This window comes from Trachypithecus francoisi, unplaced genomic scaffold (assembly GCF_009764315.1).
Source record: "Trachypithecus francoisi isolate TF-2019V2 unplaced genomic scaffold, Tfra_2.0 Lachesis_group14, whole genome shotgun sequence".
Lineage (NCBI taxonomy): Eukaryota > Metazoa > Chordata > Mammalia > Primates > Cercopithecidae > Trachypithecus > Trachypithecus francoisi.
The window spans coordinates 17,553,049-17,568,103 of NW_022681459.1; the positions used below are offsets into that span (position 1 = coordinate 17,553,049).

Consider the following 15,055-nt stretch of genomic DNA (forward strand, 5'->3'; position numbering starts at 1 on the left):
CTAGGAGAGAAAAATGATTTTGTGGGCCAGGCCCAGGGCCCTACTGTTCTGTGCAGCCTTGGGACATGTTGCCCTGAGTCCTAGACACTCCAGCTCCAGCCATGGCTAAAAAGGCTCCAGCTACATCTCAGGCTGATGGTCCAGAGAGTGCAAGCCAGGAGCTACCAAGGTTTTCACATGGTGTTAACCCTGTGGGTGCCCAAAGGGCAAGAGCTGAGGCTTGGGAGCTCCTGCCTAGATTTCAGAGGGTGTCTGAAAATGCCTGGATTTCCAGACAGAAGGCTGCTGCAAGCATGGAGCCTTTATGGAGAACATCTACTGGGGCAATATGGAGGGGAAATGTGGGTTTAGAGACCCCACCCAGAGTCTCTGCTGAGGCACTGCCTAGTGGAGCTGTGAGAAGAAGGTCACCATCGTCCAGACCCCAGAATGGTAGATTCACCAACAGCTTCCACTGTGTGCCTGGAAAAGCTGCGGATACTCAATGCAAGCCTGTGAAAGCAGCCAGCAGGACTATACCCTGCAAAGCCACAGAAGTGGAGCTGCCCAATGCCTTTGGAGTCTGCTCTTTGCATCAGTGTGGCCTGGGTGTGAGATACGGAGTAAAAGGAGATTGTTTTGAAGCTATAATATTCAATGATTGCCCTGCTGGGTTTTGGACTTGTTTGGGGTCTATAGCCCCTTTGTTTTGGCCAATTTCTCCCTTTAGAATGGGAGCATTTACACATTTACACCTTTACCCCCAGTGTATCTTAGAAGTAAGTAACTTGTTTTGAAATCCGCTCAAAGTAACAGATGCTGCATCACTAGAGCAGCAGCTTAGTAGAAGCCAGTGAATCTATATCCTCTGTAGCATGACGGGCAGCAGCAGCCATCTCCATAGCCTCTGTAGCCACAGCCATATCTCCTGTCTTCATAGCCACAGCCCAGTCTCTGGAAGCTGCCACATCCATAGCTATGGCCATAGCCCATGCCACCAAAACCCCCAGAGCCATAGCTCAGACCTCCATAGTAGGCGCCATAGTAGCTCATGGTGTCGGAGATAGTGAGTTGGGTTTACCGTCCAAGGCAATGTCCTCAGTGTGAATATCAGCACGTTTAGGGAATGCTTATATACCCTGAGCAGAACATGTGATAAACATGTGGCCATCCTTTTACAGCATCCCAATTTGTTTATTTACTCGATGCAAATCATCAATCTGTTTGTTAGCAAAAGGAGAGACACAAACTCATTAAAATCTTTGAGCTGGCTTAGCTGCATGGTTAGAATGCCCTTTAACTTGTTACATTCTTTTTTTTTTTTTTTTCAAGATGGAGTCTTGCTCTTGTTGCCCAGGCTAGAGTGCAGTGGTCCAATTTCAGCTCACTGCAGCCTCTGCCTCCACCTCCTGGGTTCAAGTGATTCTCCTGCCTCAGCTTCCTGAGTAGTTGGGATTACAGGTGCTTGCCACCACTCCCAGCTAATGTTTATATTTTTAGTAGAGACGGGGTTTCACCATGTGGGCCAGGCTGGTCTCAAACTCCTGATCTCAGGTGATCCACCCGCCTTGGCCTCCCAAAGTGCTGCGATTACAGGTGTGAGCCACCGTGCCCAGCTGATACATTATTTTTAATGACAAAATAGTCTGCATTTTCAAAATTACACAATTTTTTAAAATTCTAAATATAATTCTTCACTAAGCATATTGATTATTCATGTTTGATACTGTGTTTTTATTAAATTTTTTCTCATTTCTCATTTTTATACCATTCCTTAGATTGTTCTATTTTACCCCCCCCCCCCCCCAGATTCAAATACATTGATCAAATTTAAAACTTTTAAATCTAGTAAAGCCTTCAAATACCAAATATCTTTACTGGGTTGAGAAATTAAGGCTATTCCTCCTTCACAAGAAAAGGAACTTTTTGAATAAATAAATTTTCTGATCAGCTGTGGTAAATACAAAGTAATGGAAATATGTATGTAGGCATAATATAAAACTACTTTAATTTTCTATATCAGCTTGCAAAACATTGTTTTGGCTTATCAACATAACAAAAGTTCTTCCAGAAACTGAGATATTATTCAAGAGAACAAACTCACTGTTACACCAGCCTGACCAACTGTTCAAAAATATTCTCTTCAGGTAGGGTACAGTGGCTCACCCCTGTAATGCTGAAGGCCAAAGTGGGAGGATCACTTGAGCCCAGGTGTATTAGTTTGTTTTCACACTGCTGATAAAGACATACCTGAGACTGGGAAGAAAAATAGGTTTAATTGGACTGACAGTTCCACATGGCTGGGGAGGTCTCAGAATCATGGCAGGAGGTGAAAGGCACTACTTACATGGTGGCGGCAAGAGAACATGAGGAAGAAGCAAAAGTGAAAATCCCTGATAAACCCATCAGATCTCGTGAGACTTATTTACTATCATGAAAATAACAAGGAAAAGACCAATCCTCATGATTCAATTACCTCCCCCTGGATCCCTCCCACAACACATGGGAATTCTGGGAGATACAATTCAAGCTGAGATTCGGATGGGGACATGGCCAAACTATATCACTAGGAGTCTGAGAGTAGCTTAGGCAACATAGGAAGACCTTGTCTCTACAAAATTAAAAAAAATAGCCAGATGTGAGGGTGCACACCTATGGTTTCAGCTACTTGGGAGGCTAAGGCAGGAGGATTGTTTGATTTCTGGGAAGTCGATGCTGCAGTGAGCCATGATCGTGCCACTGCACTTCAGCCTGGGTGACAGAGTGAAACTGTCTAAAACATACACACACACACACACACACACACACGCGAAAACAATCATTTCCATTTTTACCATTACGCAATTTTCCAGAACTGGCTCTACATAAAGTATTACCTAGGCTACTCAGATGATCTTGGCTTCATGCTTTACAGATACCACTTGTCTTCCACTTCCTAGTCTTCCTCACTATGTATATATCAGTTCTCTTTATCAAATCTTTTCATTTTATGCTGTATTCATTCCCGACATGTACTAGTGCCACGCCTGCCTCAACATGTAGTGCACATCTGATGCGGAATATGCACTCAAAATGGCTTTCAGGTTTTAAAGGAATATTCAACCCAATATTTGCCGTGGTTGTTTTCTCCTTTATCAAAAGGCATTCCACCTTTATTTTCGTTCTGAAAAAGAAAACTGGACAATTTTTAAATTCTCAATAAGTAGTTGTTGAAGACAATCAATAACAAGTAAGTCTAACTAGTTTAAGAATCTCATTAATTCTTGGGTAAGCCTGCCAGATTTTCTAACCCTCATGAAAGGCTAATGTACATTGCTGTTTCTGATGCATATAACCATCTGCAAGAGAAATATAATCCACTAGATTTTATAAATTAAAGGCAATTTTTATTACTTTTTACAAACAAAATATTATTTAATAAAATACACCCTGCTTTACTTATGTATTTTCAAGAACAAAATAAGATATATCTCATTGTGATATACAAATACACATATATCGATACATGCACATATATCATCATATAATGCTATGAAATATATGAACCAAAACAATCAAATACTTCTGCTTTTTTCATAATTAAAAAGTAGAACAATTATAGTATCTTTTGGATAGCGATTAACTTTGGAAATTGAGAAATGTTTATTTTTCTGATTTTTTCACTTAATTCAATGGACTTGCACAATTAGTTCTCTGTTATGCTATTTTTGGGAGATTTTTCCAGGAAGATCATGAGTTAATTGTGAAACTCAGATCCTGTGTTGACGTGTGAAATAATGAAAATAAAGTTTTCTACTGGCTGGGTGATTAACTTTTATTTGAGAGAGAAAGACATTTTTCTATAAATTCAAAACATGTTTCTTTAACCCAGATAAAAATTAATCAAATAAAAAATAAAATAATAAAATTTGATAATGCATTTGAATAAAAGTATAATATACAATGTTTCTCAATATAATCATATTGATGGGTGTTTTTATTTTTAGCTCTATAAGGCATGTCCATTGACTTTGAAACTATTAACCTGAATGAATAAGTGCAAAATAATGGAACCACACAACTGTACCTTGCCTTTCTATGTATTGTGATCCTACAACATCTAGATTGAACTAACTAGAAGAATAGCTGATACGACATGGCTAAGCAAATTTAACTTTGTAACTTTCAAATGAAAACTTTAATCCCTTGAAACAGATACACCCATACAGATAAATATAGGTATACTTATACATATGTATATATACTTATAGATATGCATATAGATGTGGTTACAGTTGAAATCTAGATGAAGGTAACATTGAAATCAAGAGGTTCAATTCTCTAAATCAGAACATTAAAATATTATAGAAAAGTGATTATAAGAAACCATTTTCATTTCCCCCATAAATTCAGTCACATTTATGGAAACTGAGCAGAACATTCAAGATATCCTCTTTGGGTTCATGAAGGGAGAAAATATACTGGGAATAAAGGCTTCATGGTGGCACCTGCATTCAGAAGACCTTGGCAATAAGCCTGATCCTGACTCTGCCACTAGAGCTAGTGGAAGTTTCCTGAGTGTTTTTGCTGCTGTCATTGTTTAATCTACAAGATGAAATGAATGTAACTGCTACCATTTAATGTCTGTTCTAGTAGAGCAACTTTTAATGCTACTGTGTGACTCAGTCAGACACATTTAACAAGTTTTGACAAATTTAAACAAAATATCTTGATTTTATGTTGTTTGTTGAATATATCCTTTGATTTTAGAAAAAAGCTGATATTCATTTATATCTTTTAAAAATGTCATCAACAAAATGCCCCCTTCTTCCTATTTTTATCAGGGGAGTGGTTTAACTGAAATTCAGGTTTGTAAGAAAACTCTTTGGATCAAAGTGTTCTTGTCATCAGCTTAAGCTAAAAAGTAAATTAGTTCACATTAAAGTCTTGTTTCTTTCCCTTGTTAAGTTGCAAAATTTTCAAAAAAATGATGATGGTGAAGAAGAATGCTGTATCATACCATGAGGATTAAGTAAGATAATAGAAAAGCTAGTTGAAAAAAAATATCTAAAATGTTTTAAGTCAAATGTGTTAAACCAATAAGAAAAACATTCTACACTAATTTAATAGTTACATCAGTTGCTCAATGAAAATGTCAAATAAATTAATGGGCAGAAGAGTATGATAGGGTGAGGTTATACCAAATACAATAATTTGGAAAGATCATATACTTTCATAATTAACCTAGAAATATGGTTTGATCTGTCACCATTTGCTTGCTCTTACAATAAAATAAAGACATTTTGAATGGATAGAAGGATTCATTACACATTCGCAGTGAGTTGACAAATGTGACCTGAATTAAATAAAACATATATGCTTGATATATAAATATGAAGACATGTTAAGTAAGTATTGCTTTTTGTTGTTGACTTAAATCTGAAAACTATCTAAATAAAAGCAAAATGTTGAAAAATGTGAGATTACTAACCATTCTGAAGTTCTATTTTTCATTTCAATCTAGAATTATTATTCTTTGGAGCTATTGATGTATTTATGTGCATGCATGTTAATGAGGTATATGAAAATCATAGATTCTCAGTCAGGGAGATAGCGTCTCTGAATGACATCATCACTTACATATAATTGAGTTTCATGAACAAAACAGAACCACATTGTGCTTTGAAATTAGAATGTTTTATTGGAAGATAAATAGATAATTCAACCAGTTATAAAAGCAAAAGTAGAGAATACCAGGATTATGATAGAGATATGGGTGCACATAGAAAAGATTGCCTGAAATTCTGAGATGTTAAATTCTTTTGTGCAAATAGCTCCAGCATGATCTTGGTTGTCCAATGATTGAAGTCAGCTTTGGGAAAGTCCTCTTATAATTTCAGACATTGTGTTGCTGGGGCAGTAGTTTAATAGAATCCAGAGAATCCATATCCTCCATAGTATGATGGGCGGTAGCAGCCATATCCGTAGCCTCCAAAGCCAGAACCATATCCACAGTCTCTGAGGCCAGAGCCATATCCGTAGCCTCCGAAGCCAGAGCCATATCTGTAGCCTCCATAGCCACAGCCAGAACCCAGTCTGCGGAAGCTGCCACATCCACATCCATAGCCATAGCCCAGGCCACCGAAGCCTCCATAGCCATAGCCCAGGCCTCCGTAGTAGCTGCCGTAGTAGCTCATGGTGTCAGGGGTAGTGAGTTTGGTTTGCTGCTTAAGGCAAGGTCCTGAGTGTGAATGTTGACATCTGTGCAGGCATGCTTATATACCCTGACAGATCACGTGACAAAACACTTGCTGCCTATTTTAGTGTAATTCTATATGTTACACTTACCTGACCCAATCCTGACATCTGAAGAGGCCCTCAAACTCATTAAAGTGTTTGAGCTTGCATTGCATTGCTGTCTTGTCATGCTGTCCCTTTAACATATTGCGTCACTTTTATGAGAAGAAATCGCTGTAGCTTCAAAGTCTGTACATACCAGACCTTAAATAGTCTTCTTTGTAGGCATGTTGCATTACACAGTTGGTAATGCTACATTTTGAAATTAAGTATTGCTTCATCTCTGGCTTTCCTTGAATTGTTTTGCTTCATTTGTGATTGCATAACAGACTTTGGTTAAATTCAATGCTCTGAAATTTATCATATTCTTCCAGAGGTATCTTATACCTTAGGTGAGGTCCCTTTTTAAAGAGAAGCAAACATTTGAAAGACTGGAGCCATCTGCTCAACTTCCTATGCCTAACAGTAAAGAACTTCATGGAGTTAAAAAAGTTAAAATAAAGCCACCATTCTTCTATTATTCTAGAACATTGGCCATCATAACCAATATTCTCCTCTTTTTTTTGTTGTTTTACTAGTTTAAAAAATAAAAACCATTTTGATTTAACAACGTAACAGAATATAGCTCAAACATTAAAGTCAAATCACAGTAATAAAAAATCTATTTCCGAAGCAGCTTTATGAACTGTTCAAAATTTTTTTCACACCCTGACTCCTTTACTGCCATATTAGACATCCAAGGTGCTACCAAAATGGGAGCATCTGCTGTATTACGGGCAGCAGCCATACCGGTGGTCTGGGGGTGAAGGGGGTATTGTAGGTTTTTAGTTCTGCTTTAATCTTGTTTAGGGTTTGGATATTAGTGTCCACTAGGCCTGACTCGTTTACGTAATAGCAGCATTCTTCTCCTAAGAAGAGACATGTTCCTCCTTTTTCGGCAGTAAGTAAATCTAATGCTCGCCTATTTTGTGCTGCTGCCTGGTTTTTAGTTCTGCTTTAATCTTGTTTAGGGTTTGGATATTAGTGTCCACTAGGCCTGACTCGTTTATGTAATAGCAGCATTCTTCTCCTAAGAAGAGACATGTTCCTCCTTTTTCCGCAGTAAGTAAATCTAATGCTCGCCTATTTTGTGCTGCTGCCTGGGCCACTGAGGTAATTTGACGCTGCAGGGAGGCCAGGCTTTCAGCTGAAGCCTTTATGGCCTCTCGGATTTGAGCTGCTAGAGATCGGGTAGACTGTACCGAGTGGGCAAGTGCCCCAGTTCCAAGCCCTGACGCCACTAAGGAGGCGGCCAGGGAGACTCCGATGACTAGGGGAAGGAAGACAGCCCGTTTTTGGAGATCATTAGGAGGAGGGTTAAATTGTATGACAAGTTCAGCTACTTCTGCTTTGCTATATAAGGTTAAACTAGGTACTAGGGACACTGGGACACAAAGGGATTGACCAATGGATGTGTGATTAAGGACCTTGAAGAGGGTTTTGTTGCACCAGAAATAACCTCCAATGGGAGCCGTGTGGGTCTTAGCGGGTGGCTGGGTATAGTTACACCAGGAGGTGTTTGGGGTAGAGTAGAAGAAAGGAAGGATTGGACTTTCTGGGCTTTGGTATAGTGGGACTTGGAGTAAGAATGGTTTTTGGGAGGTGCCTATGGAGTTAGTTGTAGCCTTGAAAGCAGTAGGTAAAGGGACTGCCACTAAAGGGGCTCTTTCAAGGGCCGCACAGAGGAAACAGTGGGAGAGATTTGTTAGGTTGGCTGCCCGTGTTAGGTTTAACCCTTGACGGGCTAGTTTTAACCATGAGAAGGGGTCCTTATTGGAGGAGTGTAATTGATCTTGTAAGGCCTGTTCTTGTGCTTGTATGGCTAAGGTTAAATTCTGTAGGGCTTGTATGTTTTGAGGAAGGGATTTTTGCTGGACAAGTGTTCTTTTTATCAAGAGAGTAGCCATGGGATATGAACTAAGGATTGTGTAGCCTGTGTAGAGTCCACCTTTGACTCCGTCTGCCCATCGGGGGTCCCATGGGTCTTTGATATTTAATTGGTATTGAAGGGGGGTTCGTTGATTCGCAATGGTGAAGAGAGCAGTGGGTTTCGTCTGTCTTAAGGTTGCATAATGGATCTTACAGTAAATATAAGGGCATCCTAGGTTCTTTTGTTTCCAGTAAGTGTTACAATTGTAATGTGTCTGAACGTGCAGGAAGCAGAGAGCCTTAGCTCCGGCCGCACTGCAACACAATAGGGTGAAATTTATAGTAAGATGGGGTTGGCAGCCTGAAGGGGGGCAGTCAGCAGTGCCTTGTAGCTGTGAGTGCTGTTTATTTTTGTGTGACCAAGTTTCAACTATAGAGAATCTCCATATGAAAGTTGGGTTAGTAATAGAGATTGATTGCAAGAAAAAGATAGTAATATAAGTATGAAATAGTACTTCATCTTCAGTGTAATCAGAGGGTACACCTTGTCACTGAAGATGTTCTATAAAGGTAAGCGGGAGAACCACTGTGATGGGCTATTATCTGGAGGCAAGTAGGGATCTGGGGTAAGATATTGGAATTCTGTTATGTTTATATAGACTATGGCGAGAAATCGGGATAAGCGCAAGGGGTCAGGGAACGTGTGGTGGTTGAGAGAGTTTGGTGAATTTGAGACGGGTAGGGGTAAGTCTAGTAGATGTCCACTGATGGTCTTCTGCGGGGGCCTTTTTTAATTGTGATATACGGACCCAGTGCGTATGTCCCAGAAGTTTGGCTGCTGTGTATGTGGATAGGAGGACAGTATAGGGGCCTTTCCACCTAGGCTGAAGATCTCTGGCTTGGATATCTTTTAAGTATACTTGGTCTCCTGGGCTGAGAGATGTGGGCCATAGGTGTCTGTTGGAGAGGGGTGTGCTAGTTCTGCATGTTGTCTCAGGAGTTGTCTCAAGAGGGTGAGGTATGGGAGATAAGTTGCCAGCGGGGAAGAAAGGGTGGGTAACTGCTGGAGGGTGAGTGGCTGGCCGTAAACTAATTCAAACGGACTGAGGCCTGTTGGACTCCGTGGGGCTGCTCACAGCCGGGTTATGGCCAGGGGAAGGAGAGTTACCCACGATTGTCGAGTCTCGAGGGAGAGTTTGGTGAGTTGCTGCTTAATGAGCCCGTTGGCCTTCTTTACCAGAAGACTGAGGTCTATAAGGGATGTGGAGTTTCCAGGTGATGTGTAGGAGGGCTGCCACCTGTTGGACTACCTTGGAGATGAATGCTGGGCCGTTGTCAGACTGAAGAGTGAGCGGAAGGCCAAACCTAGGAATAATGTGTTCAGTGAGTATGGAGGCAACTATATTGGCGGTTTCTCCTGTAGTAGGATAGGCTTCTATCCATCCTGAAAAAGTATCAACGAGGGTTAAGAGATATTTGAATTTTTTATGCCTTGGCATGCGGGTAAAGTCAATTTGCCAATCTTCGCCTGGTTGGTGCCCTCTGAGTTGATGGCTCAGATGGGGGTTGCGCAATGCACCTTGAGGGTTTGACTTGAGACATGTGGAACACTGTCGGTTGATTATAATTAGGTGTTTCATGAGTGTGGGGCAGTGAATGAGGGGGCTTAGGAGGTTATATAAAGCTTTGGGTCCTATGTGTAGGGAATTATGTATGTCTTTTAGAATGGTGTGGAGTTGAGTTTCTGGAATAACTAATTTACTATTGAGGTAAATCCAATTGTCTGTGGCTAGTTTGGCTGTTGAATCTTGTAATAGTTTGGTCTTTTCCTCTTGGGTATAAGTAGGGGTATATTGAGGAGAGAGAAAAGAAATAGAGGGAAGCGTGGGAGTGGAGAATCCGGCTGCCGACTTGGCAGTGGTGTCGGCAAAGTTATTGCCAGCCGCCACCGAGTTAGATGGAGTCTGATGACCTTTACAGTGTATGATGGCTGCTCTGGAAGGTGCTGATAAAGTGTCTAGCAGTTTGAGTATCTGTTTTTTGTTGACTATAGGGGTACCACTGGTGGTTAGGAACCCTCTCTGTTTCCAGATGACAGAGTGGGTGTGTGCAATCAAGAAGGCATACTTGGAGTCTGTGTATATGTTTGCCATTTTTCCTCTGGATAGGAGGAGAGCCCTGGTTAGTGCGATAAGTTCTGCCGGCTGTGATGTTGTTCCTTTTGGTAAAGGCCTAGCTTCTAGGACAGCAGAAGATGTAACTGCCGTGTATCCTGCCTGTCTGTTTCCTAGAGAATTTATAAAAGAACTGCCATCTACAAATAGGGTTAACTGTGAGCCTTCCAATGGCTGGTCATGTAAATGTAAGTGACTAGGTGGTTGGGCCTCTAAAAGTTCTGGACAGGAGTGTTCAGTACTAGGTTGCTTGAGAGGGTCAGGAAGTAGGGTTGCTGGATTCAGAGAGGAACAGACTCCTAGGGCAATGGTGGAGTCCTCTATGAATAGGAGGTGAAAGAGTTGGAGTCTGGACGGGGTTAGATGGCTAATACTTCTGTGGGCAATAAGATCTTGAAGGCGGTGAGTAGAGAAGACTGTTAGGTTACCACCCCTAATGAGTTTTTTTGCTTCTTGGGTTAGACAGGCTGCTGCTGCTAGGGCCCGAAGACAGGGCTGCCACCCTTGTACAGTGGGGTCTAATTGTTTAGATAGATATGCCACGGGGCGGTAGGTGGCGCCTATAGATTGGGCTAAAAGACCCACTGCAACTTTTTGTCTTTCATCTGTGAAAAGCTGGAAGGGGTGTTGGAAGTCTGGGAGTGAGAGAGTAGGATGTGAGAGAAGGCAGTTTTTCAGGTGAGTGAGATGTTTATAGATTAACTTTGGGTTAGACAAAGGTCCTTGGGGAGTCTCCTTGACAGCTGCATATAGAGGCTTAGCCAAGATTCCGAAATTAGGAATTCAGTGTCTGAAAAATCCTACTAGGCCTAGGAAGGATTGAATTTCCTTAGCGTCTTGAGGAGGAGAAAGATTTTGTATTAGAGTTAAGGGGTCTGTAGTAAGTGAGCGCGTTGTAGGAGTGATCTCAATACCTAAATATATGACACATTGTTGTGTGAGTTGAGCTTTGTGTTTGGATATTCGGTAACCTTTGGATCCTAGATGATTAAGGAGGATTGCAGTGTCTAAAAGAGAGTCCTGTCCCGTGGGACTACGGAGTAAAAGGTCATCTACATATTGGAGAATTTTACTATTGGTAAGAAGACAGGAGGCTAAGTCTTTTGCTAGGGCCTGCCCAAAGAAATGGAACCCTTGGGGAAGCACTGTCCATGTCAGTTGGGTGGAGGTATGGGTGTCTGGGACTTCCCATGTAAAAGCAAAAAGAAACTGACAATCTGGGTGCAGGGGAATAGTGAAAAATGCATCTTTTAGATCCAGTACAGTAAAGTGTGTTGTATTAGGTGGAATGAGAGAAAGAAGAGTATAGGGGTTGGGAACTACCGGATGGGTGGGACAAACAGCTTCGTTGATAAGACGAAGATCCTGCACTAACCGAAAAGTTCCATCTGCCTTCTTTACAGGTAGGATTGGGGTGTTACAGGGAGAATGAATGGGGATGAGGATGTGTTGGCTGAGTAACCTAGTAATGATTGGTTTTAGTCCTCGTAAGTGCTGTGGAGAGAGAGAGAACTGTGGGCGGGTTGGAAACTGAGAGGGTTTCTTAAGTTTTATAAGTATTGGTGGATGATGTTCCGCCACGACAGGAGTGGAGGTGTCCCACACTTGGGGGTCGATAGGAATGGGGAAATCGGGGAAAGGGTTAGTAGGATTGTTGGAGTCATTTGAGTTAGTCAGTACTAGAAGCAGATGGCGGGTAGGGTGGGGGGCGCTAGTAGGGATGGAGATACAGGCTTTCAGTTGACTTAAAACATCTCGGCCCAGTAGGGAAGTGGGGCATGAGGGGATAATGAGGAACAAGTGTGCAAAATAGTTGTTGGCCAGGCAGCAATTAAGGGGTGGGGTTTTTCGAGGGCTGGACGGGGAGCCATTGACTCCTACAACAGAAATATTGGAGGGAAGGCTAGGCCCTTCGAAAGACGGCAAAACAGTAGGTAGCCCCCCTGTCGATTAAAAAATTAATTGTCTTACCCACTACCAGGAGAGTTACCCGCAGCTCGGCGAGGGTGATGGGGGTCCCCGAGTCCCGGCACCTTCAGTCATCATCCAGATGTAAGAGCTGGAAGGAGCTCCCAGGGTCCTGAGAAGGGACATCACGTTGAGGCGCCATGCCCGTTTTCAGGGTGGGGCAGTCAGACTTCCAGTGCCCTTCTTCATGGCATGCTGGACAAGGAGTTGTTGGCAGACGACGGTTAGGACACTTTTTAGCTCCGTGTCCAGCTACTCCGCACTTGTAGCACGGCCGCACTGGCTCAGACGGTTGGGGACTCTGGGGACATCTATTAGCCCAGTGCCCTGGGTTACTGCATTTATAGCAGGCCCTTTTTATTGTCTTTGAGCCTCCGGGGGTTTTGCTCTCCAGTTTTGGGTTACGGCTACGCTGCAAAGCAGCAACTAAGGCTTGAGTCTGGAGCTGTACCTTCTGCTTTAGGCGGGCCTGTCGTTGGGCCTCAGCCGTTTCCTCCCTTGAATTATAGACCTTGAAGGCCGACTTGACTAGGTCTTGAATAGGAGTTTGAGGTCCATCCTCTGCCTTTTGGAGTTTTTTCCGAATATCCGAGGCCGATTGTGAAATAAAATATGATGCTAGAATAGTGGCCCCGGCTGGGGAAGCTGGGTCTAACCGAGTGTATTGAATTAAAGCCTCAGTTAGCCTGTTTAAAAATGTGGCCGGGTTCTCATCTGGACCTTGAATAATTTCTTTTAGTTTATTGAAATGTACTACCTTATTTCAGGCTGCCTGCATACCAGCCAGAAGACATTGAGTCATCATATCTCGTCTTCGGCGGCCTGGCTGGCCTACTTGATAGTTCCAGTCTGGGTCTATAGAGGGGACTGCTTGTTCTCCTAGTGGGAACGCAGGGTCTGTTAAGTGTAATTGGTTGGCATGCTGCCTGGCGGCCACTAGGATGCGCTCCTGCTCCTCATGGTTTAGAGTAGAGGTAAGAATAACCTGGCGATCATGCCAGGTTAAATTGTAGGCCTGGCAAAGGTATCTAAATTCTTTGGCATAAATTGTAGTGTTGGCAGAAAAATCTCCCAGGCGTCTTTCAATCTTTAAAAGATCTGCTAATGAAAAGGGAACATGAACTCTAACTACGCCCTCTGCTCTGGCCACCTCACGCAAGGGTGCTAAGACTGCAGGGGGCGGGGTTGGATAGGGTGGGAGTAGGAGCGGGGGCAGTTAGGAAGTCTTTAGAGCGGGTATGGGCAGAGATAGGCAAGCTAAGATGACCAGGCGGAATTGCCGAGGGGTCGGAGGGAAGTGTATCCTCAACAATGGTGGGAAGGGCTGAGGAGGGAGGCGGAACAACCATCAGAGCGGGAGGAGGAGGTTGAGCCGAAAGAGGAGGTGGGGCCGAAGCGGGAGGGGGAGGTGGGGTATACGGCGGGAGTGGAAGGGAGGGAGGGGAAGTAAGATCTTCGGGCAACTCAGACAGGAAAGATGACTCCTCTTTTTCGGAATTTGTTAGGCCTGCGTCCTTAGCCAACATGACTTGAGCCAAGGAACACCGGCCACACAGGTCCGGATGAGAACACAAGGCCCAAAATCCTTGTATATAATTAATTTCGGACCACTTGCCTAAGTGTTGACAAAAACTACTGAGGTCGGTTAAAATGTTACGGTCTAGAGTACCATCAGGTGGCCATTGAGACTGATTGTCTAATTTGTATTGTGGCCACGCCACAGTGGAGAGGAACACCAGTCGCTTTCGCCTGAGATGTTGTTCTAATTGCAAAGTTTTGAGGTTTTTTAGAAGACACCCTAAAGGGGAGTCTCTAGGTATTTTGGATTGGGGGTTTCCCATTGCCTTCCTCCCGCCAATAGGCAGAAACGGAAACCGAACTCTACCTGGCTACAAAGCATCCTTTGGAGCCACCAGAGACTGGTGAGAGGCTCCTGGAGCCGGAATGGAGATTACCTCCAGGCGGACGTCTCCGTCCTGGACGGGTCTCCCACAGAACGGAATGGAGTTCCTTTGGGCAGACGTCTCTGCCTTTGGGAACTTCCCTGGGTCACCTGGTGACCGGAAAAAAAAGCCTTGGGCCTGCGCAGGACTTCTGGCCAAGGGATATGAGAGGGAGGCAGAAGGTACTCACCCCTAGGAGACTTGGAGGTGGGGAAAGCAATGTCCAGGTCCTGGTCCATCTGGGGCGTGGAAGGAGGAGGCTCCTCGGACCTTGGGGGGCCCTGAGGAGGGGTCTCCTCCTGGGTTTCGGCACCAGCTGATTTGCTTTAATGCGACCCCCAGAACAAATGCCAGAAAATAGGCAAGTAGGCAAGGCAAAAAAAAAAACTTTATTTACAAACCAATGTGAGGGAGGGGCGAGGTTCACCGGCCTCCAGCGGTGGAGGCCGACGAAGTCGCTCCAGCGTTCTCGGGCGAGGTTCCTAGGTCCGCACAGCAGCAGGGGCCAAGGAAGTTCGCTCCGGTGTTCTCGGGCGAGGTTCCTGGGTCCCGCGCAGGAGGAGGGGCTGAGGAAGTTCGCTCCGGCGTTCTCGGACGAGGTTCCCGGGTCCCGCGTACCAGGAGGGGCTGAGGAAGTTCGCTCTGCGCGCCCGCTGGGAACGTCTTTTACGTCCTGGGCCCGGGAGTGGGAGGGCAGTGGGCGGGACATAGGCGGTTCGGGGGCGGTTGACAGGCATGGCTAGGCAGGTTCCGGTTTCTCTCCGTCGGAGGTCGGGTTGCGCCTGCGCAGTCCACCCGTGTCTTTCC

The 15,055-nt window shown here is 43.9% G+C and overlaps 1 protein-coding gene and 1 long non-coding RNA gene across 3 annotated transcripts in view; one reads left to right on the forward strand and one right to left on the reverse strand.

The window, feature by feature from the left end:
• Positions 1-15,055, forward strand: part of LOC117095675 — a 33,306-nt gene that overhangs the window by 10,235 nt on the left and 8,016 nt on the right. The window lies entirely within an intron of this gene.
• LOC117095672 (keratin-associated protein 19-3) lies at positions 820-6,237 on the reverse strand. Of its 2 annotated transcripts, XM_033232279.1 has the most exons (2): positions 6,029-6,237; positions 820-911 (listed from the first exon to the last, which is right to left on the reverse strand). In XM_033232279.1, the coding sequence occupies exons 1-2, from the start codon at positions 6,153-6,155 to the stop codon at positions 820-822; spliced, it is 219 nt and encodes a 72-aa protein (XP_033088170.1). In that variant the 5' UTR covers positions 6,156-6,237. The 2 variants fall into 2 exon arrangements, with proteins under 2 accessions (XP_033088170.1, XP_033088168.1); XM_033232277.1 differs by lacking the exon at positions 820-911 and having other exon boundaries at positions 5,637-6,235.